The 26,623-nt window shown below is 40.5% G+C and overlaps 1 protein-coding gene across 2 annotated transcripts in view; it reads right to left on the bottom strand.

Moving 5' to 3' along the window:
• The window catches only part of SFMBT2 (Scm like with four mbt domains 2), a 205,810-nt gene that overhangs the window by 52,030 nt on the left and 127,157 nt on the right, over nucleotides 1-26,623 (bottom strand). For both annotated transcript variants that reach the window (XM_081230116.1, XM_081230117.1), the window contains exons 8-10: nucleotides 19,054-19,155; nucleotides 14,948-15,095; nucleotides 3,701-3,783 (exon numbers count right to left, since the gene is read on the bottom strand). In XM_081230116.1, coding sequence (XP_081086242.1) covers nucleotides 3,701-3,783; nucleotides 14,948-15,095; nucleotides 19,054-19,155 — 333 coding nt within the window. The remainder of the gene's footprint in view (nucleotides 1-3,700; nucleotides 3,784-14,947; nucleotides 15,096-19,053; nucleotides 19,156-26,623) is intronic.

Genomic DNA, 26,623 nt, shown 5'->3' with positions numbered 1-26,623 from the left:
GTGAGAGGCCCGCCTACCGCAAAAAATTAAAAAAAAATTAAAAAAAAAAAAAAAAAAACATAGCCTGCTAAGGCTCACCCCAAAGTCTGTGATTCAGTTGATCTGAGGTGAGGTCAGCAAATCTGAATTTCCAACAAGTTCCCAGGAGATGCTGAAGCTGCTGGTGCAAAGACTACACTTTGAGAACCACTGCTTTACTCCACGGAGCTTAGTTGTAATAGGGGCTTTAAAATACTTGTCTGCTAATTTCAACATCTGGGTCATGTTGGATTTGGTCTGTGTTGATTTATCTTTTCTACTGAGAATGAGTCTGATTTTCCTATTTCTTCATGCATTGAGCAACTCTGGATTGAAACCTGGATGTTTTAAATATATATCACAGAGACTCTGCATTGTGTTATATTCCTCCCAAGAGTGTTGATTTTTCTGTTTTAGCAAGCAATTAACTTGGCTGGACACAAACTACACACTCTGTCTCTTGAGAAGCAGCTCAAATCTCAGTTCAGTTCTTTCATCCTTAGCAAGGCTTCTTGGAGTTTTCCTGGCACATACATGGTTCAGGGATCAGTTAAAGATTTAGGCAGAGTTTATACACTGGATTTGTGGTCTCCCCTCCTGCCTCTCCCCTGTCTGAGTCTTCCCTCACTTTCCAGTAGCTGTGGTTGCCCAAATTCTGTTAACTGGTTCATCAGACCAGAAAGACCTTGAATTTTATATCACTGTTTTCATTATCCCCTATGTTGTCAACTGTGGCTGACCTTAAGCCAAAAGTCTGTAAAAAATGGGTGACCACTCCTGCTACTACTTTCTTCCAAGCATCTGTTCCCCTCTAGAATCCTTCTGCTTTTGTTCATTTTCCATGTCTCTCAGGTACTAGTTTTGGTATTCTGCCCAGAATTTATAGTTGCTATCTGCAGGGGGATCAATTCAGTATGAGCTTACTCAGCCAATACTAGAAGCAAAACTCCCTCTAAACACTTTAAAAATAAATATGAAATTTTCCAAAATTACCCACTACTATACATTTTTTATCAGACATTGCAATACTATATAAATGTATCTACTTTGAAATACATAAACTGAGATAAACAGGTTCCTGTAAGTAAGAGAGATTACATCTTTATATGACTCATGGAAAGAAACCAAGGTAATTCACATTTCCATGTCTTTTTATAGAAGTTAAGTTGAAAATGCAATTATATTTTTATGTTACCAGAACAAAATTATCCAATGTATGTTGAGAAACCAATATGCTCCTTTCCTTTACGTTTCTTCAGAAATCGAAATCAAAGGAATTCTAGGTTGGCTGTTTTTCTGCAAGTCGTCTGGCCTCAGTCATGCATATTAGGTATTGAGTTTCTTTTTGATGACATGACTCGATACACTGCCTGAAAAGCCTCTAAGTAAGTTAAAATGCATTTTATCCTACTTAATAAGGGAAAGCTACAACCGTGTAACCTATTTTCATTTCAGCTCACTGCCTGAGGGTAATTTATAAAGGATCAATAGCAAAACTGTTACCTTTGAGTTTATCTTACTAAGCATTTGCCTGTGTCAATCCATCTCAGAACAGCCTCGGATTGTTAAACATCCCCAGGGAAACGTCTCCCATGCATCCACTTCCACACTACCCCTCCTCTGGTACACACGAGATGTGTGATTAAAAAATGATTCATGATAAGCATTCCATTAAAGAGCACTTGTAGCCTGTTAACATCACCCAGCAAAGTACCAGTAATGCAATGCACGTGCCACCAGGCAGATAACAATCCTGTCGATTAAATAAACGGACAGCAAGAAACAAAGGGGGGCATCTTTGTAACAAGTGCATTCCTAATGAATAGGCCAGCATTTTCATTAATACAGATTTCATCTTGGTAGCTGAATCCTGAAAGCTCAGAGGCCACCTGGGGATACGGCTCCTGGCTCCACTATAAAGGTCCATGTGGACAATGGCTGGCTGATGGGAGCAGAAGACAGATAAAAAGACACCTTGGGGGAACCACGTTGTCACAGAAGAAATAACTCCCTAAATCCAGAACAAGGGGGAGATGTGAGGAGTTTCTTCCCAAGGCTAAAGAGTTAAGGAAGGACGATCTCCCGTCTGGAAGAAAGCACAACGTCAAAGGGGTTTGAGGATGCAATGAGGAGTTCCACAATCGCAAATAAAAGGCAACGAGGGCAGCAGATTCCATGACAAGTGATGTCAACACGATTAGAAGTGTAGTAAGACTCCACTGGACTTAATATGCCTTAAGAGCTAACCAGCTGCTGTTCCCATGGTGGCAGGTTGCACAGCTGTCTCCACACCACCTCACACCCTTCATACAGCTCTTTCAACGCTTCAGAAAAGCTACCTTTGTGAAAGGCAATGTCATCCAGTCGAAGTTCATTCAATCATGTAAGGAGCCCTGATTTCCAACCCTGCCACTGACGTGTTTCCGTATTTATGAGCACAAGCTGACCTCGTCATCAACCTACTTAATTCTCCAAAATCTGATTATAATTTATGCTCAGTGTTGAGCTTCTCTCTATGAAGCCAGCTCTTCCCATCAGAAAGCGTTGCCAACTGAATCCCTGGAGTAAAAATTATCGGTGGGGCAGCAATGAATCAGCAGCTCTAGGCGCAAGTGCCCAGAAAACCATTGTTTGGTGTGGGAGCACATTGCACTGTAGTATCTGGAGTCTCCAACCGGAGGACTGCCTCTTTTTTCTTAGCATAAAAAATTAAGTCTCATAACTAAATGCATGTTAAACACACGAGGCTATGCATCTCTGCCTCACTCTCAAAACGAAGATGATAATTCACATCCCTTTTTAGTTCCTACGGTTGATAAAGTTTACATGAATAATTTGTAAACTATTTTATACAACAAACTCCTATAAATAAGCAAGTGCACACACACACACACACGAAGTTATTTTATGTGTCTCTGTGTCGATAAGCTGTATTTGAAGAAGGAGGTGGCTTAAAGTAAGCACAGCAGAAAACTGTTGGGTTAGCATCTTATTACTTTAATCCAATAAAAACTTTAGGAACATATGTTAAGAATATACCTCAGGAGCAGAGAATCTCTCATTCAATGAACTTACCAATATCACACTCCATAGCAAGTGCACAGCTAATGGTGGCCCTGGTGGCTGGCGGTCCACCAAACTCCGTCCTCCTCCTGCCAGTGTACAGGCTCAAGGTGGGGGGACCGCCCAGCCAGGGCACACTGCCTGGTCTCACTCATGGCGTGGTGTAGCCGAGTGACTAGTTCTCAACGACAGAAGGTGACAGAGTAAGATGTAATATGTGTCAATATCAAGCTACGGTGTCTAGAACTAGGGTTATCGTCTCCTGGTTCTCTTTTCCTATCTGCTCACTAGATTCAGATGACGAAGCCGAGTACAGACCTAGACCAGGGCTCAGTGCAAGGAGAAGAACCACCTGCTAATCAGGAACAACCTGGACTGTCCATAGGTGAGAGAGAAACTTACGACATGTTTAGTAGTTAATCTGTCACTACAGCCCAGCGTCGCCCTAACTGACACAAAAACGGGAAGGAGGACTTTTCAAACCTGACCAAAGGCTTAGGATCCCATGGTCCAGGGTAGCACTCTAACCTCATCTTGTTCAATAAATAAAAAGCAACTTATACAACTCAAGGTGGACAACATTTATGAGTAAAGGTGTAGCAAGAACCAGGCTTCTTACGTTTCTGAAGCAGAAGGGAGGCGCTTCTTCTGTCCCATGCTGCTTGTGATAATCTGCCCAGTCGAAGTCCTGGCCAGAGTAACCTGTGCGTGAGAAAATGCAGATAAAACGCATTAACCAAGCCACATCTCAGACCAATGAACAGCGCCAGGGTGTGTCAGGAATTTAAAGTAATAAGGGCGGCAAGCGTAGGCCCCCTCCCCAAAAGGTGAAGCCCTTTCTCACGTGTGACAACATATTGGATTTTATGACGGTTCAATGAAATATTGCAGACAGTGTAAAGTACTAAATATAGGTAGGGTGTACCATCATTATCATAATTCGGTGCTCGAAACGAGGTGAAGATGGGGAGAATTTACCCCCGTCAATGCATGCCGGGGCATAGATTTGCTCTGGGGGAGAACAGAGGAGACAGAACATCCCACAGAGCACACCTGCACAAGGCATTTGGCAGAAATACACAACACGTGCCTTCATATCAATTCTGAGTTCAGGTGAACTTACATCTCGACATCTTCGTGGAAACCATGAGATTTTACTGGAAAACAACACTAGAGGAGAATACTTTTTAAAGAGTAACTGAAGGTAAGACAAATGGCAAAAAAGGAGTTGAGATTCTAGCAGGAAATCCTCCAAAGACATGGAAGTCAGGGAGGAATAAACCTTGCCGTAGAACTGAATCACAGAGGAGGATGGAAAATGAGAACTGGGGAAGGTGCGCCTCTCCGGATGAAGTCTGGGGGGCAAATTTGAGATATTGGGGGAGTTTGAGAACCAACTATTCATATGTACTAACTTTAACATGTTTTTTTTCTTTCTTTCTTTATTCATTTCATTTGGGGTTGGGGGAAGAGGTCCGTAATTACACAATATATATCGATCTATCGTGACCGCCAAGACAAGACATGGGAGAAGTTTAAAACATAAAACAAGAAAGGAGTTGAGTGTATGGCTGAACCTAGGTAGGAAAATACCTCTTAATGTGTCATTTGCATTTCCTGTGAACAAAGGAAGGGAATGGAACCAAAAAATACGGTACCAATCAGGATTACCTGAAACTGTGCAAAATGTCCCTATAATCATCACTTACAGTTCTCTCTTCACTGGCTTAAGTATATGTAAAATAAATCTATAAGGGATTTCTTAAGTATATTTTTAAGCCAAGCCCCTGATTTCTTTGCCCTGTATCATCATAAATTCTACACCTGCAAATTCACTTAACATGGGGAATTGTGTTACTAAATCCACACTTGCAGAAAGACTATAGAAATTCCATATTGAAGAAATTCAAGATACTGTTTGCTTCCTACCTCCACCTGTACAAAATAGTATGCTTTTCATTAAGTAAGCTCAATTTACTCAATTCTTTAAAAGATGGGGGTGGAGGTTAACCAAGAAGGCAGTTGTCTTCCTGGCCCAGGGACTGACCCTCCCCCCTCCCCCCTCCCCTGCCAACCATCAGTGACAGAGCACACCCCCCCCCCCCCCCCGCAACTTGCTCCTGAGACGGCCCTGTAAAGAGTGACAGCTCCTCACTACTTTCCAACGAGGAGATAAGACGTCTCAGAGTCCTGAGATGCTGTGTAATCTCTCTAGCTGGTTTTGAAGAAGTTCTGCACATTCTTCCACTTTCCCTTCCCCCCAGACCTTCTGTCCAGAGCTGTCCCTCCAGCCAGAGGGCTCTGGCACCAGAGGTCTCTGGAAGCAACCAAACCAACTTTCTCCTGAACATTTGCAAACAGAGCAAATGTGTCTTAATCAAGGCACTGCGAGTTTCTTTACAATTAATGTAATCATCCGAGTACTTTCTCTGTAACTGTTTTGGAGCAAATCCTTGCGTTAATATATAAGAATAGAAGAATTCACCGAAAGACACCTCAAACTGGTGAGAAGTCACCTCACTGTATGAAAATACTGGACCAGAAAGGAGAACTAGATGAAGGACCCAGTTCTACCAGGACTTGGATGAACCAAGGTCGAAATAAATTAAGTCTTCTGTACCTGGCTTTCCCTATCTACGAATCCGCCAAAGAAAGAGCTTCAAACTCTCCTCAAGCTGCTGCATTTCATGATTCAGAGCCACTATTATTAATTACCATTGCTATTTAGGATGATTTCCCTTCCCTCTGCGGTTAATTCCCTTCTCTTCTCCTAGGGGAAAAGTGTGACAGGTTGGATGAAGAGAGGATATATAACAAGACATCCCCTAGAAGAGCTCTCAAGTGAACAGCTGGAAACAAGCTGAATCCTGCAACAGAAGGACCCTGGTTGTTTAGGCCCACGGCTAACAGGCTTTGTTAAGGTCAAGACCTCGTTCTGTTACATATCTCTTCCCTGGACCTCTGCTACTTCCTGAGTTAGTTTGTGAGCAAAGGAAAATCTTATCAAGATCATGGGGGAAGGGGAGAAATAGGAAAAAAAAACCCATACAAATGAACAGCAAACCATTTTCTGAAATAACATCAAATTTAGGTATTCTGTATGGTCAGTATCTGTTCAGATAAAACTTTCCAACTTAGGGGTCACCTCTACACCCTATACAGATAGACATTTAGCTGGATTTTCTATCACGTTCATAACCACCAACTTCCAATGGATTTTCAACCCACTCCATAAATGCCAGGCTCACGGTTTCTTGGACCTATATTCAATCTTTCTACATCCAGTCTCCAAGATTCTCTATGGGGAGCCACTTTTAATCTAATAATTTCAGGAGATATCCAACTCTTGCTGGGTACCTAAGCAACAAGCCACTATTCTGTCCCCAGAACGCTCTCCTTTCCTTGAATATTGGAACAGCTTCAACTTCTCTGCCTCCTCCTTCTCTTAGGGACCTTTATTCGCTTCATCACTTAAAATTCTTCTCCTTCAGGCTGATAATGAGCTCGCTTTGTAAGGCATTTTTGTGACAGCTCAGAAAATAACTGTTACATAAAAACAAATTGCTGTGGCTCATGTAATAGAGACAACAGGGGTCAATTATGCTCATTAATCAACAAAGACAGAACAAGAAGTACTAAGGCTTAACCACAGCCAGGAAAGCATGTTTTAAACCCAGGAGGGAGGAAAATACCAGAGGGGAAAAGAAAATAAAAGGAAATCAAAACCCCTTGGGCTATTAAAATTTGCAACAAGCTGCCATCAGACTGTTGAACTTCCACCACTAGGGTTATTTAAGCTTTAATTAGTGTTTATTCTGCATGAAGTTCCAACTATTACAGGTCCAAAAGGAAACAGGTCAATGACCCATTTTTCCTTATGATACAAATTAATTGACATAAAACAGCTCCACTTGCAAACATTACTATTGGCAGTGCAATTGGACAATTCTTCTGCAAAACAATTTGGCAGTAAAAACGTCCATGAACTTTGACACAGCAATCGCACTTCTGGAAATGTAACCCATAAAAACAACCCCCAAAACAGATAAAATGTGGTACATTAAGATACAGTGGCATTATTACTAATAATTCTGATTTTAAAAAATCTTTATATCCAAAAGTAGAAAATAATGTGAAACTTAGCCAAGTCAATGGAAAGTCATGCAGGCATGAAAATTGCACCTAGTTTACTAAAAAAAAGTCATGAAAAAATGATTACTGTAAGTTTAGATGAAAAGACTGCTACAAGCATACACAGAATTATCAAACTTACATTAAAATATGCAAAAGAAAAGACCTGAAGAAATGTAAGAAAAACTTACAAGGAAGTATCAAAATAATTATCTGTGTGGTGGGACTCCTGGATACCTTTTTCTTCTACCTCCTTGTATTTTCCAAGTTTTCACTAATGTTCATGAATTACTTTAATAATACAAGAATTTTGAAAGCATAGCATCTTCACTCTATCTTAAAAGATAATCAGAGCACCGGTCAACCAATCCAGGAATACAGCATGACGACCTCCCCTCAGCCATCCTCCTGCTTCTCCTTTGCTAACAGAATCCTGACTGTATCCAGTTCCTAGAGGAAGTTAGGTCTCTCCTCAGCACCAGGAAGTGAATCATGACAACCCTGAGACAATCATGGCGGTCTCACGCCCCTTGCCAGTGACTTGGGATGGAGGGCAGGGCAGGGCTTTAAAAAAGATTTCTCTCTCTCTCAAAAAAAAAAGAGACCACTGGAGTCAAAGGTCCTGCTCTGTGCTAGGTTTACATGAAAAAAAAAGTACAATCTTAATAAAAGATAAAAATAGCCAAAGAATATCATGTTTGACATCTACCTGAATGACAAAATGAAAAACAATGAGACAAATCCACCACTGTAAAGGCTGTCTAAAATAATTACATAGAAATACAAAGTTACATAGTCAAGGAAACAGAAATCTGAAAGAATATACACCAAAAGTTATTTTTTTCAGGATAGGAAACTTTTCTACTTCTTATCAGAATTTTAAAGAATGCATGCATATTAAATCTTCAGTTTAAAAAACGTGTTTAGAAATAGACCCTGAAGTCCTAGAAAGTGGTAACACTTTCTAAAGCAAGGAAATGCATCCATTTCATAACAATTCACTGTAAGTCTCCAGCTTGCTGGACTCTGCTTAGTTGCTGGTAAGACGAGGATGCAACAGGCATGTGCTCTGCTTTCACCTGCTCCGGCAGCTAAGAGAGTGACAGACACACGGCGTGGGAAGAGTGACGCAGTGGGTAAAGGCAAGAGTGGAGGGAGACGTGGAGAAAGAGGAGAGAAAGCCCTGAAGAAAGCCACCCCTCATGACGGAAGATCACGGAGCTCCAGGGAGATCTTCCGCAACTCAGAGAACGTACACATCCTTGAGGTGCTGGAGCACCTGGGGTTCACAGGAAGCTTCTTTAGCTTCTGGTTCAACGTCTCTTTGAAAGGAAGTATGACACAATCATCTTCAAAGATCAGCAAAGAGCAGGACTGAGATACAGGAACGAGAGACAACACGACAGAAACCACATTATAATAAGAGCAGGTTCTTAACCCTTTCTCAGAAAATCTCATGAAAGCCCTACTGGGCACCTTTCCAGGGCACTGATCTCCTTACTGAAAGCTGATCTCTCTCCTCTCCAGCCCAAGGCTTTCACTGAGTCCCTCGGACACTTACTCAGGCTTAGCCCATGACAGCATCTCCTTGACTGAGCCTCACAGCCACCCTGAGTGATACGTAGGATGGAGGTGCCCACTGTATGGGTGCGGCAGCAGGACCACACAGTCCTCAGGTGCAGGAGAGCCAGGTCTCTTCCTGAGCAAGTGTTCTCAACGACCTCCGCATTTGTGTCATGAGTTTGCTTATAGGGAGCAAGATAAAAACCCGGGTCATGGATTAAAGCACTTCCTTTTGTCCATGTCATGTTTTAAAGAGCTACCACCCCCACTTTGGAATCCACCAGCACCCTCCACATTCTCAGCTGATGTTCATTTTCAAGACCTCCCTGATGAGATCTTGAGATCTCTTGAAATAGAAGAGTCAAGGTTGACCCGGTCTTCAATTGTATCTATGATGCTCTGTTTCATTTTTTAAAACTCTGAATCAAAAACGGCAAAATGGCATCTGCTCAACTGAGGCGGGACATCCATGAGTATGTTTATTATTTTCTGTCCCCTCTCAGACATTTCTGTTGGTATGTCCGAAAGAGATGACAGAAAGGATTAGGTCGCATGAGTCAGTGTCTGAGGAAAAGAGAATACCAATTAGGGTTCACCAATGGGGGTCTTGATAATCATTAAAAAAACACGTTTACGGGCTTCCCTGGTGGCGCAGTGGTTAAGAATCCGCCTGCCAATGCAGGGGACATGGGTTCGAGCCCTGGCCAGGCAGATCCCACATGCCGCGGAGCAACTAAGCCCGTGCGCCACAACTACTGAAGCCCGCGCGCTGTGCTCTGCAGTAAGAGAAGCCACTGCAAAGAGAAGCCCGCACACCGCAACGAAGACCCAATGCAGCCAAAAAAACCCCCCCCAAAAACCCCACATCTTTACTTCTTAAATTGTGTGAAGTCTGTGTGTCTATTAAGATGGCCAAAGAGCAGAGACGAAGTGCAAAAATAAGTGACTTACTTTAGCTTTTGCTCACACATTTTACAACAGAAATGGATAGGCTTCACTTGTCTACAAAGATCCCCCTGCTGATTCTGACTAATCCTGGGTGTTACATGCCAAGGAGATTAAGGAAATGATTTAAAAATAGCAAGTCATGGTTGGTAACCTATATGCATTTTTGCCTGCTTGATTTATTTACTTGTTTGACTCCGGTTCAGAGAGCCTATAATATTGAATTGTTGTTTGCTGGGTTTCAGCGAATGGGATAAAATCTCCAAGATTCTGTCCTTTGCTTACCAAGAAAGCACATGCTCAAAGACAACACTAAAACATTTCAATCCATTCTAGCTTATACTATTTGTATATAAAGTTTGGGGATAGATTTTTTAATAGGAAAGGAGTCAAAATAATGTGAGTAGGGATGTATGCTGTCTGCACATCTCTACCACCCAGGTGTCTTGTTTCATCAGGTGCTTCCCACTGGGGAATGAGTGGGTACTCTCTTTTGGGGGTCAAGCAACACGTTGTAACTATAAGCAGAAATCTAAACAATGTAATAATTTTGTGGGAAACATACCTACAAGAAAACATCTAAACTCACTTCTCAAGATGTGTAATAAATCCTACATACTCTCAAAATTCAAGTGAAAAACAACAAACTTTTAAAAAGAGCATACACTTTCATACATTAATAAAGCAAAGAATGGTGTTGGAAAACATCCGACAGCATGATTCCCAGACCAGGTGTTGACACGTAAGACACGTAACAAGTTACTTCAAAAAGAAACCATAAAATCATCACTACCGAAACCACCAGCATCTCTCAATTTTAATTCACTTTAATTACAAAAATAAATATACTTTACTACATATATGGTACATATAAATATACAGTCTCCCCAAATGGTAAGGGAGCTCAGTAATTAAAGTTGTGGCTTTGTTATAATGGCAAACACTTGGAATATTATTCTCTAGAATTGAAATTCTCCAAATGCTTTGACACATAGATTATTCCAGTCATGGGTGAGTCATGGTCCATTGACATCCCTCAGTCCTGCATAAGGCCACCAAAAAGCCCCCAAACTACTGAGAAGGATGGCTTTTACGAAGGTACCAGTGAGAGAAAACAGCAATAAAGGGTGGATCTGGTTATATAGAAAAAGCATTCAATTTGGGATCTTAAGACTGGGGTTTTAAGCCAAGTTCAGCCCCAAGACTTAAAACATCATTTAACACAACTGAGCTTCAATTTCCCCACATATATAATGATTGGAGTTGATGAGATAATCTTTAAGATCCCCTTAGTTATAAAAACCCTCTACTTGTAATATCATATGATTCCTTTTGAATAGATAATACATTCACACTCAGATCAAAAAGAAAAAAAAAAGATTTTAAACGTATTCTGTGAAAAGTCTCATTCCCATCTGCCCTGGTCGCCACCTCCATACCCCACACAGAAGTCATCATTTTCGTTAGTTTCTTTTTTTTTTTTTCGAATTTTTGAATTTTATTTATTTTTTTATACAGCAGGTTCTTATTAGTTATCCATTTTATACATATCAGTGTATACATGTCAATCCCAATCTCCCAATTCATCCCACCACCACCACACACCCCCTGCCACTTTTCCCCCTTGGTGTCCATATGTTTGTCCCCTACATCTGTGTCTCTTAGTTTCTTATGCAACCTTCCAGAGTCTCTTTCCAGGAATATGTGCACACATAAATATATATCCTCATTAACCTCTTTTCTAACAAAAAAGACATCATACTATAACTCACTGATCTGTCACTCACAGTATATCTTGGAGAGCTTCCCATGTCAGCATGTAGAGATTATCCTCATTCTTTTTAACAACTGCATAGTTTTCATTATATAAACATTCAAAATTGACTTAACCAATCCCATACAGACAGGCACTTGGATTTTCCCCAGTCTTTTGCTATATCATGCTGCAGAAAAAACCAAACTCTTATGCATATTACCTGTAAATTGTAAGTCTAAGAGAAATTTCCACAAGTCGAACTGCTAAGGCAATGGCTAAATGCATCTACAATTTTGGTTAAATTTGCCAAACTGCCTTCCATACAGTTTGTACCTACCTGCGTTTTGCCAGCAAATCTGAGAATCCTGTTCCTCCAGACTCCCATCAAAACAGAGCCACTTCTTTCTTTCTCTTTTGGATTTCTTCCTCATCTGAGAAATCCATGCCATCTCAGTATGATTTTTAACGGGCATTTTCTCTTATTAGGATGAGTTTACATAAGAGTCGTGATTCTATTACTGTGAAGTATCTGCTCATATTCATAAGCCTTTTTCTGTAAGTTGTTGCTCTTCTTCTCACTGGTTTATAAATAAAAGCTCTACTATTTCAAGACAACAATCCCACAGCCAAAAGACAACCTCTACAGATTACTAGTGGATCACAATTCCTGAATGCTTCAAGGGTTTAAAAATGGTTACCACTGAGATTTTCTTACTGGAAGGTACTAATCACCATTACTCAATATTTTACAAATAATATATAATATCCATAAAGAAACTTTCCTCTTAGAAAAGGTATGCTTCACATTCAAAAGGGGAAGGAATAGTTTGGAAGATGACATGAAGACAATTTCATTTCACCAAATATCAGAAACACTTGGGTGACAGAGAAGAAGCAATAATTAAGGATAAACAGTAGGTATAAAACGCTTAGGACATAAAAATATTTAATATCATAAATATATTTGTACCGTCATTTCACTGCACACTTAAGAGTTCAATTACATTAATATAAAACAATTTTCTTAATATCATGAAATGCCATTATCCAAATAAGCACACCCATTTCCTAGTAAAGGTCCAAGCTATGTGAACAACCTCGTCTGAAACATATTTAAAATTCTAAAGACCCTGGTAAACGTTAAACTTCTGCCATCCATGAATCCAAAATGCATATATAAATGTTTTTCCTATTTTTTTAACTATATGAAGAGATACCCAACTCATTTTTTAAAAATTCTTACATAGATCCTATTTTACTAGGAACTAACTAGGAATTTGCAAAGTCCAACCAAGCAATATTTTAAAGATATTTTTTTAATGTGGATCATTTCTAAAGTCTTTATTGAATTTGTTACAATAATGCTTTTAACATCTTTATTGGAGTATAATTGCTTTACAATGGTCTGTTAGTTTCTGCTTTATAACTAAGTGAATCAGCTATACATATACATATGTCCCCATATCTCTTCCCTCTTGCGTCTCCCTACCTCCCACCCTCCCTATCCCACCCCTCTAGGTGGTCACAAAGCACCAAGCTGATCTCCCTGTGCCATGCGGCTGCTTCCCCCTAGCTATCTATTTTACGTTTGGTAGTGTATATATGTCCATGCCACTCTCTCACTTTGTCCCAGCTTTTTTTATGTTTTGGTTTTTTGGCTGCAAGGAATGTGGGATCTTAGCTCCCTGACCAGAGATCAAAAACGCACTCCCTGCATTGGAAGGAGAACTCTTAACCACTGGACTGCCAGGGAAGTCCCCCGAGCAGCATTTTAGATATCCAGAAAACATCTTTCTTCACTGACATGGGACCCATCCACACACATGCTCTGATTAGAAGTTGGCCTGAGGGTTTTCAAACTCTAAAACTGACCAGCTGCTGAAACTTCACAGCAGGAAAAGACTTCTCTTCCCTACCACCAATAGGTGTTTACAGCACAGAACTTGTACCATCATTTAAAAGATTATAAAAATATGTGGACGTGTATCATGTCTCTGATTCTGCAGAGTACCTGTGGAATATCAGCGTGTCCTCATTTAACCGTCTTGAAAAACTGAAGCACACTGATTTGGACAGTCACCTCTAGGCACCCAAATGGACACAAACACTGAGGCCACGTGAACTGGAGTCCTCACCACCCACTACTGAGCACAGAACCAGAAGCCTGACCTCCTGTCCTGCTACTTACTAAGCCTGGGGCCCTGGGCACGTTATATAAACTCTCTGGAACCAAGTCTCCTCAGACGGCAATCCTCATTTTGAAGATTCAGTGAATTTGGCACTGAAAACAGTGGAATCAGTGTTCTGTAGAAGCTCACCACAGTATAATTAGACTGCACTCCACTACTGAAGAACTTTAATGGGAAGAAGCACCGGCTGCATGGAAATAATTCAGAAGAATCTCCTCCATAGGGATGAGGATGGAGTGTAAGTTAGGATAAAAGCCCAGGGGAGTACAGTCACGCCATAGGTAAGTTAGGTGCAGCACAATTAAAGTACAAGTAATCCAATCTCTGGTGATCTGAAAAGGTTACCACAAAACCCCTGCTTTGTTTGAGATTATCTGTTAAAATCTCCACTGAAGTTTATTTTTCTACTCTCATTCTGCTTTTGTCTTCTTCTATCATTCCCTTTCTTTTCCTTCCCATCTTCTCACCTTTCTCCTTGCTGCATCTTCCCTGGATAAACCTTAGACCTATGGGGACAACAAATCACGTTCCTGAAGTACAGCATGGTACATGTGGTTTATGGGTCTCAACTTAAAATGACTTTAATGCAACCTGGTTCCCAACTTAATTACTGTCATGTCTTAAGGCATCAAAGTGCTGGAATTCTGAAAGAAACTGGGCTTTGGGGAAAATTCAACTTACTGAAGATAAAAATGTAAAGAGATGCTTCATTGGTATGTTGTCGCCTTTTTTTTTTTTTTTTTTTGCGATACGCGGGCCTCTCACTGTTGTGGCCTCTCCCGCTGTGGAGCACAGGCTCCGGATGCGCAGGCTCGGCGGCCATGGCTCACGGGCCCAGCCGCTCCGCGGCATGTGGGATCCTCCCGGACCGGGGCATGAACCCACGTCCCCTGCATCGGCAGGCGGACTCTCAACCACTGCGCCACCAGGGAAGCCCTGTTGTCGCCTTTTTAAAGCCACTTCTCTTCACGTTCAAGTTTTTAACCCCGATCACTTAGCAATACTGTACCCTTTTTCAACACACAGCAGCAACACAGCTGCCAATCATACAATAACAGACAGGGAACAATGGTTTATGGAGAAGCCCAGGGCCACACACCTCCACAGGGGAGGGAGCTGTACAGACTCCTATGTCAGGCTAACCATGAAACACACTATTTTCTCACTACATCTAAAATGTTTACAGCGTGAACTTCTCCAGATTAACAAAAGCATCACTTCAGTGACAATACGACGCCCTCCTGAATCACCCAAACCCTGTAAATTTTCACAGAATACAAACCTTTGGGAGGTGTGAGATTGACTCCGTTTTTAAGGCACCACTGTACTGGTAAAATCCCCAAAGAATCCGCATGGCACAGCATCGAGAGTTTACTAGGTTCTGGTCTGAGGTCATCAATAGTCACTTGAAAAAAACGATTGTTAAAAACCTGAAAGGCAAGACAATAGAGCCTGGGATTAATTCCTTGAGATTAACATGTAAGACTCGTAAGAAATAGTGGCACAGCTTCCAAATGCAGTAAGTATATTTCATCCCAATGACCACAGCACAAACTGGAATTTCAATGTATATTACGAAAGTGGTCCAGTTGCGAAAAAGTTAGTGAAAAAATTAGTTGATCATTGTGGTCATATTAATGGAAAGTAAACAAACAACTAGAATATGTCGGAGACAGAGAAGGAAGAACATCAGCATGACTTTATAGAAGTAAACCAACAGCCAAAGCCAGAGGAAAAACAAGCTGGTGAAGTAAGACAGACAAGCCCTAGCCAAGATGGAACCATCTCCACCATCTGGCTCAGAGATGTCTAGCCTCACCTTGCGTCCCATCCCTCCAACCCAAGAGGAAATCACTCACACTAGGCATGTCCTTACTCAATATTCTCACAAGTCTAAATAGCCCACTCCACTGTCCGTGTATTTTTCAAGATGTGTCCCCAAAGCCACTACTGCTGGAACGCCCCCTCCCCCGCCCCCGCCTCACTCCATGTTCTGGCACAGCATCAGACGTGAACCTCTGAACCAAAAATTCTCATTCCCTCCTGTGGTCCGATACCACATCTATCTCTCCCAATAGACCTCAAGTCCTTTGAGGACAGCCTCCTGTTTGTTACTCATCAAGATATTCCCACAATGCATAGCAAACGCTTTGTACGTAGGAACTGGTTAAACACCTACTTGAGTATAAGGAAAAAGTCAATGAGGAAAAGAAATAGAACAAGACATGTTGATGGAAAAAGCAGAGTGCAAAAATCAGGTGGACAGCCACACTGAAAAGCATGATGGATTTAAAGAATGTAGAATGTAAAACAGGCCAGAGGCAAAAAATCACTTTCCCAACTCAACAGACATAAACCAGTCTTTCTTAGGAAACTTAACCCTCTTACTAAGCTCTGATTCCTGGCTCCTTCGTTTACAAAACACTTTGTGGAAGCAACCTGGTTCAAAGCTAAGCAGAAAGAGTGAACTCACTTCTGTTCTTCTTGATGTTATAACTCCAGTAACTCGTTAGAAATCTGCTGCCTGAGATTTGCTTTTGGAAACAGCCTTTAAGGAGCAAAGGATCAAGCTTCCCCTTCTCAGGGAGGCTGTTCCTGGTAGCCTGAATTAAAATCACATCTTCCTTCCTTCCACTCCAACACCCTAGAGGTCCCTTCCCTGATGCCCCTTTCTCCTTAGCATTTAACATACTTTATTTCCTTATTAATTTTATTTATTGTCTGTCTCCCCCCCATCAAAATATAAGCTCTGTAAGAGCAGGGACTTTATGTTTCCAGCATCCAGAACAGTGCCTACAAATGCTCAGTAGATATTTGTTAAATTAATGTGATCTAGACCCTCATGCATACACGCACACACATACTCACACAGAGATGTATCATATAATTTTGGAGGCAGGATCCCTTAGCAAAACTGGACTGTGTAAGAATAGGCACTAAGGAACCTCCAAGCCTATTAAAATGCACGTTTCTGTGCACACACTTCAGAGGAAAAGCTAAATTAAGTTCCCTCAAATCTATCAGTTCATGGTCCCAAATGGTTCAGAGACAGTGGTCCATCTGGTCCAGAACCACAGGCCTCAGAATCAAAGCCCAGAGCAGTTAGCCAACTTGCCCAAGACTGTGCAGCTCACAGCGAGCAGACCTAGAAACAGAACACAACACGTGTAAAATTCCAGGAAACTTTGTCTAAACCATACATCTCACATACACAGATGATATTCTCCCCATCCCGCGAACACAGTACCCCTGAAGGGCCAAAGGTTGGTCATTTAATACTGAATCTGCTATGTGCTTCTCTGCTTTCTTGTCTATTTGTTATTTCTTTCCTCAACAGTTGTGCCATGAAGAAAAGCCCCAAGGAAGATAAAAATGAAACTTTCATTAGGATGAGTACTTAACAGCACAGTGTGTTATAGTCTCAACCGTAATATTCTAAAACCTTTTCCAATGTTAAGAGAAATCAATTTAATTATAAGCAGCTTCTACATTAAGAATATTCTACTACTTCATGACCTGTAGGTGAGTCCTGCACCTGGCGAGGTGCTGACCCAAGTCCTAGGAGGGCAGCAGTATACGGCCAGTAAGAGAAGGAGGAAGGAAGGAGGAATGCGAAACAGAAAGACTGAAGTCGTTTATCTGAGGTACAAAGGGTAAGAAAAAATAAAATGAAAAGGGACTCAAAAACCAGAGAAAATACCTCCTCACCCCCAGCCTCCAATGACATGTATTTAGAGAGAAGATTCTTTTTTGTGAAAACCAAACTACTGTCCCTGGAAGTCTATTCAATGAGATGAAGATATCTGGGCTGAAACTAATGATAATCAGGATGTCACATTCTAACGTTATGTATTACAATTATTTAAAGGTGGAAAAACGTGAGAGTCAACCACTGACAGACTGCACCTTGGTTTGGTTTATTTTATAAACACCAGGTGAAGATGACACCACGGCCTCTTAGAATGAGAAGAGGATGACACATACCCAGATAAATGGGCAGCTGGCATTACCGAATCACCTGCTTGGAACAAAGAGGAATTCCGGCCAGGGTTCAACAAGGTATCACTCCTTAGTTTTGGAAAAATGTGCCAACTACCAGAACACACAATAAGAACCCTAAAGGCCATTTCAAATAAAAAGGTTATAAATGAATGGTGTATGAACAGCGAGAGCATGAACTTCAACCCGAGATGATCATTCAAAGCACAAGTCATTATTTGTTCTATGCAGCTATCCTTTAAATAAATTGCTTGAACAGTTACAAAATAATTTATGTCCACTAAAGAAAAAAATCTTTAAAAAAGAAAAGGACGTTTCATTATAACCATTTCCCATATTCTGTAATACATGATCACCACTGTATTTCTCAAATTTTACCAAATCTTGAATAAAATCATAAATAAAAAAGCATGATTCAAATAACTTCATACTATTAATCACCACATTAACAATCCCGTCTCCTTCAGAAAAAGAAATTAAAATGGAATTGACTTTTGAACCCCAGGAAATGCATGGAAGGCCGTTAAGTAAAACACATGTTGGCTAAGAATCTTAGTTTGTTGGTTTCTCGCGCCATTAACAGGACATAAATGGTGTGTGTGTGTGTATATATGTATATACATATATATTTTTTAAGATAGAAACACATATTTTATATGTTATGATAGGTAACTTTGTTGAGATTTCTTTGATGCAGAAGGGAAATTATAATCTTAAAAGACTATCAAGGCCATAATAAAAATGTCTTTGCGTGAAACGGTTACTTTCATTTTAAATCTACGAATCTTATACGTATGACTTTTCCTTTAGTCAATGAAAGCAGATGAGAGAAAGGAAGTGAACTGCTGATCCCCTGGAGATGGGAACTTGCTTTTCACCATTTTCAAGTATTTGCAAAATAGATTATATGAACTATGATCAGTGCAGCAGGAGAAGCAAGTTACAAAGATGACAAACTCATCAGCGGTTTCTTCTCACGAGCACAGGGACAAATGGCAGTTTCCATGTCACTGTGGTTAGTAAGAGAAGGTGGCACCTATTCAGTGGCTGAGTTCACTGCTGTGAACTCACAGTTGAGCATCTGAATCTTCCTCCAAGTCTCTGCAGGACACGAGCATCTGCATCCTGTACTATCGGAGGACAAGTGAAGTTCACCCCACCCATTGCAAGAGGAGGCATCTGATCACACTCGCTCGGACGCTCCTCGGATATCAGTGATAAAAAGGGAGCTTGAGACGGCACTGTACTGGAGAGGAGGCCCTCCTCCTTGGGTTTACTTGCATCACCAGAGATCCCCACACGAGCCTATTTCCTCTGGTTGGCTTGGAGTAGAAAGACTTACTGGATCCACTCCGGAGGTGGAGGTGAAAAGCAAGGGAGGGACCTCACCTTGGTCACTGATGCAGGACAGATGTGAAAGGGCTCCCTCACGTTCACTGTTTCTAGCTTCATCCCAACTGTGAAAAAATGGCTTCTCAAATCTGCATGGTCCTACGGGGAAAAGGATGAAAATATTAAAAGCAATGGTATTGTAAGCTAATTCAGTAACTGTCTGGATGCTTTCCTTGATCGTTTTAGTGGGCGACTGAAATCGGATTGAAATCATTAACCCTCCCCCATTTCAGATTTCTAATTACGGCAAGATATCACGGATTTAATTATTTTCTGCAGGCTAAATTGCTTTTCCAAGGGAGAAACAAGCCGTGGTGGCCAGGCTTAAATTTATACTAAGCAAAAAAAATTCACACCACACAGCTTTGATCTTCCTAGGGGCCATCAGGAAAGCTCGGCAGAGTAATAGAAGCAATCAGTCATCTAAAACATGGCAGGGGCCTCCTCAGAAAACATGGCCTCTTGCTACTGGAGTTACTTCGCAGGCTTCGGGGAGGAGCTTTGGGGGAAAGAGCTTGTCTTCTGTGCTGAAGAACACTCAGGTTATCAGTTACTGGTACTGATATTGGTCCTTGGACATGTGGGTATAGAAGACTCCAGAACAGCCCTGTGCCCAATCAGAACCTGTCTCCTGCTCTATAAAGATAAGCCACACCCCCTGTTTAATAGGTGCCTGGCAGTTTTTATAGACAATTCACAGCAACCTTATGTGTGTGAGTGGAGCTTTCCTGCCTTCTCAAGAAAACAAATTTCAATAACCACTTTAGCTACACAGCAACAGATGAGGCTGGCGGGACTCTGGACACCAGGATTTATCTTGCAGAGATGAAGGTCACCTCATAATTCACAGTCTGTATAAACAGTAGTGGATAAATAAATGTCTCTGCAGCCTGTCCCTGAGGAAATAATAGCTGCAAGTAAATCCTCATGTTTCTAAATACATCAATTGGGTGAGAAGTACAAAAATATCTGGGGATCTATGACTTTCTTTTATCTGCCAATGTAATGTGGATTTTTAAAAAATTTTTATTGAAATATAGTTGATTTATGATGTTAGTTTCAGGTGTACAGCAAAGTGATTCAGTTATACATACATACATATATTCTTTTTCAGATTCTTTTTCCATTATAGATTAGTACAAGATACTGAGTTCCCTGTGCTACACAGTAGGTCCTTGTTGGTTATCTATTCTACATACAGTTGTGTGTATATTTTAATCCCAAACTCCTAATTTATCCACCCCTCACTCTGGTAACCCTAAGTTTGTTTTCTATGTCTGTAACTCTATTTCTGTTTCGTAAATATGGTGTGTGTGTGTATATATATATACCATGGAATATTACTCAGCCGTAAAACAAAATGAAATAATGTCATTTGCAGCAACATGGATGGACCTAGACATGATCATACTAAGTGAAGTAAGTCAGACAAAGACAAATATCATACGATATCGCCTATATGTGGAACCTAAAGTGGATTTTTCATTAATTCAAGGATGCCATTCTAAATACACCCAACTCTGAGGACCGTGCAGAGCCCACAGGGCTGTGCCTTCTCCTCCCACAAAAGCTGATCAGAACAGGACAGTGTGTGACACCAGATCCACTTATTAATCACCACCACCGCTTTGCTTTACCAAAGCAGGTACAGAATGTAAATGCCTATAGAACCACAAGGACCTGTCATTTCTCATGTGGCCACAGCTGCCTGCAAGTCTCCATACCCAGTGGGTGAGCAATAAATGCTGGGTCTGGCTGGAGCACACGGTGCCTCATGCAGGGAGGGGGTTGATCAGAAGGAGGAAGGTGATGTGCTCCGTGGGCAAGGACTTACATGACAAAAACTCATTGAACTTAACAATCATCACTTGATTAAAAAATATTCTTAGGTACAGGAGATGATTTCCTTTTTTTATTACTGAAAATAAAGCATTTACTTTTAAAGGTGGCTTGGAAAAGCAAATCAAAAGAAACAGCATAGAGATTTAATGCAAATCAACACACATCACCCCAAACACCAAGGCAGAGCCAGAAACCACAGGTGTTAATACAAAAGTAGGAAACCCAAAATGACTGAAAGAAAAGATTAAAAATTAATGCTCTCAGCAAACGTCAACGCACCCCAGTATCTCACTATCAATAAGAACTGAATCACATAAGTGGATTTTGCAGAAAAATATTTTTTCCATTTTAGGCACAAAACCCTTTAACCTTCTGAAAAGAGGAATTATTCTAAAGTTAAGACATACTATAAAACGTTGCCTGAATGTACTCAACAAGTTTATCAAGCAGTCGTTATACTATTTGGTATTACATAAATGTCCTCAGGCACTAATGACACGTGCAGCTATGATAAACGGGCAAGATGAATGTACTATTTTCATGGAAGTTCTTCCGTTTCCCTCTGCTAGCAATGTCCTTCCTTGCTGCAGTGTCTCTCCCATTACTCACAGCTACAAGGCTAAACGTTCTTGAGATGCAGTTCACCAATAACAGGAAACTCGTGCCTGTTCCCTGGCTGCCTCTAACACTAGGGCTCTCCTTGCAATTTTGATCTCAAACCTGCTCTCCTGTTTGCTTCTCCTTTTGTTTCTGCTGGAAGGCTGTCCTGACAGCATTCTGGGCTTCTGGTCTACCCACCATCCGAATCCCCTCTTGATTTCAGACTGTGTGCCCACTCTCTGACCCACACACTTTTGTCCCTCCCTCTGCGCTCTGAGTAGAGCCAGCTTTCTAAGTAGGGTTGACCCATAACCCCCAGGCACTTTCTATATCCCAGACTCTCACTATGACCTTGACCACTGACTTGAAGTCTTTAGCCAAGTCTACAGCCATCTCATATCTCTGCCAGAAGGTGCTCAATCACAGCTCCCAATGCTGGGCTGGAAACCCTAAAGCCCCCAGGAACCCTACACTAATGATTGTCCTTTACCTGCTGCCTTACTTGATTCACAGTTGTCTAGTGGGACCTGCCTTTCCTTAGAAATAAAGCATACAAGCTTAGGATAGCAATCTGGTCCTCAGATAACTTTCTCTTTTCAAGGCTGTGGACTCTATTATAAATGCTTATCGTTAATGTCTCCAGGGCACCCTGCATCAAACAGTACCTCTAGGTTAAGAGGGGATCACTTTGTGCAGATACCACACGTTTTCTTACTTCTTTGTAGATGTCCCTGTGCTCCCTTGTCAACCTCTGAGAATCTCTCTCTCTGCTCATACATAAGAAATACCACCCACCTCAAAATCATCCATGGCCACATGTGGGGTAAAAATAAAATGTTAATGACATATTTTTAAACAATTAAAATATTGACAATGTTCTGTCCTGATGACATTAAAATATTAAACAGTTTAAAAATAATGCTTAGTGAACAAAGTTTTAGAAATAAGTTTTCCCTTGTGAATCACCGCTCAGATTTCCTACACCTTAAATTACTTCTACTAGGTTTCAGTTGGAAGCACACAAATTTCTTACTTGTGGAAATGCATCTGTTTTTGTTCCAAACTATGTGAAAATTCCTAAACTCTATTGTTTAATATACTGAAAAAGAAGCCGGACATTTTGAGAGGTAGCTGCATACACACATAGGTTTTTTATATTATGTTCTCAAATATCCATATCTATCTTTTATACCTTATTAAACCTGAGTTCCAAATTTCAGAAAGGAGCTTGAAAACTATAAAATACATCCCTTTATCCCCAGCCCTAACTTCCACTTTCTTAAGGTCACTTTTTAATCAGCATTTAAAAGGAAAAAAAAAAAGAAAACTGGTAACAGTGTGTACAAGTCCCACCAGTTTCAAAAGCAAGTCAACAAAATGAAAAATTTTTAAATCCAAGAGCAAAGACCCACAATGATTATGAGTTTGATTATGATTATAAATCTGCTACTCAAATATTTATGTTATTCATGAATGGTAATGCCAGAAACTTTGAACTCGAGAGGAAGCGCAGTATTTTCTAAAAGGGCTTGCCCATTAGATTTCTGGTCACTGGAAATCTTTAAAACACATGACTGTTAGCCATGTAGTACATGCAATATTTTCCAGTCAATGCCAAACCCTCTCATTTACGTTATGCAGTTCAATAATTATTGAATTAAGCTGGAGAAACATCAAAAACTAGATTTCTTGACATCCATTCTGATTCTATATTCTATCATTCATTCATTCATTCGTTTGGCATTCATTAGAAACCACTGGGGTTCCACACACCATGCCACTAGGTGATGCACAGAATACACACAAAAACTGCATTTGTCGAATGGGAGAAGGAAAAGACATGAAGAACAGCTATGGAAGCTCCAGGTTTAGAAAAAATTTCAGAACCAACACTATTTTTACTTGTGGCTTCAAAAAATTATAACCACCAAGGTGACGGCAGTCTAGGGACTTAAAGGAGTGAAACTTAATTTTGAATATAAAAAGCATGAGACTTAGAATGACAAAGAAAAGATTCTGAGAAGGTGGAACTGTAAATTTAGTTAGGGAGACTGGGTCTTAAGATACTGGATTGAGGCTTGTAAGTCTGATTTCAGAGGCAAAAGGAGTCATTCAGCACTCCTAACAAACACAGAGATTTTTATGATAAAAAAATCAACACCAGTTAATTTCTAAATAAGCCAATACATAGACCATCTGAGCTCTTTGTGTGCATAAATGTACATCCATATTAATATATAAGAAAGGGTACAGATATTCTCATTGAAAAACAAATTTATCACTCTTAGACCATTTACTTCAGGCTGTTAATGCAGTCAGAGTACATGCATTCATTTACAGACACCAGCTAATCATTCTCAATTCTAAGTGGGGAGAGGGAGACAGGGACAGAGACAGAGAGACAGAGAGAGAGTTCCCCGTTCCTGAAATGATTCACAAAACCGATTATCTACCGAGAGATAATGGGAAATTCACTGTGGGTTGAAAGATACATTCCGGCCTTTGCAAAGCTCTAGAGAATCCTTCACACCTCTAAATTATTGGATCAAGAATGATGTTATTCTTGAGATCAGGAGTAAGTAGTAAATCCTCAGGACATTTACAAATGTGCCTGTCACATTCACGAAATACTGTTTATTCAAACGAACTGGAGTCCAGTTAAATTGTTTACAGAAAAACTCCTTAAGACAGGCTGGCAATGTCATTCCCATCTACATTCATGGCTACACATTTTATTTTTGCCCTGAAGTAGTTTTATATTGATCAGAAGTAAAATACCATTCATTTTATTGGAGGGCTGTCTTACTAGCCTACCTTAACAATTGCTCTTCAGGGAATCTTATTTTCAGTCGAATGACAATGTAAAAGAGATTATATACACATCAACTTCCGTAATCCACACGAATTTCATCAGCTTTCTTCTCTCCTGACCCCACGGAGCTTTCACTCACTCCTAAGATACACTGACTGCACTCACAGTAGCTTGGTTTGGTTAATAATATTCAAGCCGGTAGAAAGAGTAACAGCAATGAACACACTGTAAATACTTGTGAGCACTTTCCTTGATTATTATTTTCCCCTCACAACAGACTATGGGGTAGGATCCATCTTAGAGAGGAAACTAAGGCACAGAGAAGTTAAGTTACCTAAGCAAGAACACACAGCTAATAAGAGGAGCCAGGACTCAAATCCATGTGGTCTGACGCTAAGTACATGATCTAGCCATCCGATTACCTAGTTGTGTGTGATTAGCTATCGGGTTATGGCACAGACCGGGAAGCAAAGACCAAAATGGATCTTTGCGTTTTTTATTGCTAATGGTAAACAAACAAACAAACAAAACCCTTATAACCTATAAGCTCCTAAGATGCTATCTCAGACAGATATTGCCAAGTTAAAAAGTGATAGCTATTAATCCCGACCACTTACTGAAAACTTCCAATTTCTGCTGTAAATTCACAGCACTTTTCAATGGTTTATGAAAAAACCGTCAGAGAGACAATTTTGACACTAAAATTACCTCCCAATGTTTATATATAAAGTCAATCAGTCTTTATCAACAATGAACCATTATTTTTTTTTTTACTAACTGCTTTCGTGTTCTTTAAGCCACGAAGATTTTAAAAATGTGTCCAGTAAATGCCTATGATGCTCTACAAGTTATCTGTCGATACCTCTCTCTCATAACATTATCAGTGTTAACCCAGACAGGTTTACCTGATAAATGTGGTTCATCTAGTAAACGTCCCCAGCTGCAAAGTCCCCATGAGTCTCAACCTGCCAGTGGTATTTTTCAATACTCTATGTTAAGCACTAACCTGTGTACTGAATGAAGAAAAAAAGAAGAGGAGGATGTGGTTCCCGACATTGAGAAGCTTGAAATTTAGTTAGAAAATGACAGAGATGTGATAAATACAAGTACAACGCTGGAAAAAGAAGTCTGGACAAAACACAGTGTATCTGGTTGTTCTGCCTTTACAGTTTGGCTGGTGTCCCACTTTATTTCACCTGTGAGACAGAAGACATCAGACAACCTCAGAGCATCCCCAGGTACTCACTGGTCCCCTAAGTGCCTCTGAAGGGACTACCAGCCCTGGGAAGAAAGCACAACCTGACTCTGGAAGAATCAAGCATCGCTATTTAAGAAATACTACTGTACAGAGCTGCCTTAGTATTTTGGTCATTGGCAGGACAACGAAGCTTCAGGGTAAATACTGAGGTTCTCTATGAAACAGATGAGTGACAGAGTATTAATCTATGGAAGGAGGAGACGGTATTACTAATTGAGAGACAGAAGACAAGGAAAAGAAAGAACATTCGATCATCTTAGGTTCAACTCATCTCTCAAATGCCTCCTGGATCTTAACCCACGGCTCTCCATTTACTTTAGAGGCTGGAAGCATTGCCAATTACGCTCTTACAATTTAGTATGTGCTGATCACAGACTCCCAAGACAGCTGATGCTTCTTGCCAGCCCTGCTTCATTGGATAAATACACCCCACACGATATAAAAATATGAAGAATGTGGCACAGGGGAGAGGGAGTTCAAACTAATTAACACAACACAATTAAAATGCACTTGGTGAGGATTTTCATGTAAGAAAAGCAGTGCCTCATTCCCTGGGCAGAAACCTAATTCTTACAGCCCGAGTTCCACAATCAAATGCTCCAGGAATTTCCTTAATGGTGGCCATTTGATTCTCAATCTTTAATCCACCGGTTCTTTCTTTTTGCTTATGTTGATATGAAAAAAAATGGACAAGAAAACTGATAATGCAATTCAACCCCCCTCCACATTTTTTTAAGTACTAAAATCTTTGAGTGCATCATACACAAAAACACTGCACCATATAATTTTTTCAGTTCCAACATGCCAGTTTTTGGTCCACAGGGACCTCAAACATTGCATAGGCATCTTTTCAAAGGCCTCAATTAATTTGCAGAATTTCCAAGAACAGGCTTCAGAAAAGTCAAAGGAAGGTTTTAATTAGTACTACATATATAATGACCTAGGCTTTAATTCCTTTATTCATATCAGCATGCTGTGTTATGCTAAAAAAAAAAATCCAATGCAGTTCATCATACTGTTCTTCTTTTTGTTTTACGAAAGACCTAATGCTCATA

This window comes from Mesoplodon bidens (genome assembly GCF_964165515.1).
Source record: "Mesoplodon bidens genome assembly, chromosome: 3".
Lineage (NCBI taxonomy): Eukaryota > Metazoa > Chordata > Mammalia > Artiodactyla > Ziphiidae > Mesoplodon > Mesoplodon bidens.
Note: the sequence above shows the minus strand (reverse complement) of the source record. Positions and strands in the feature narration are given on the sequence as shown.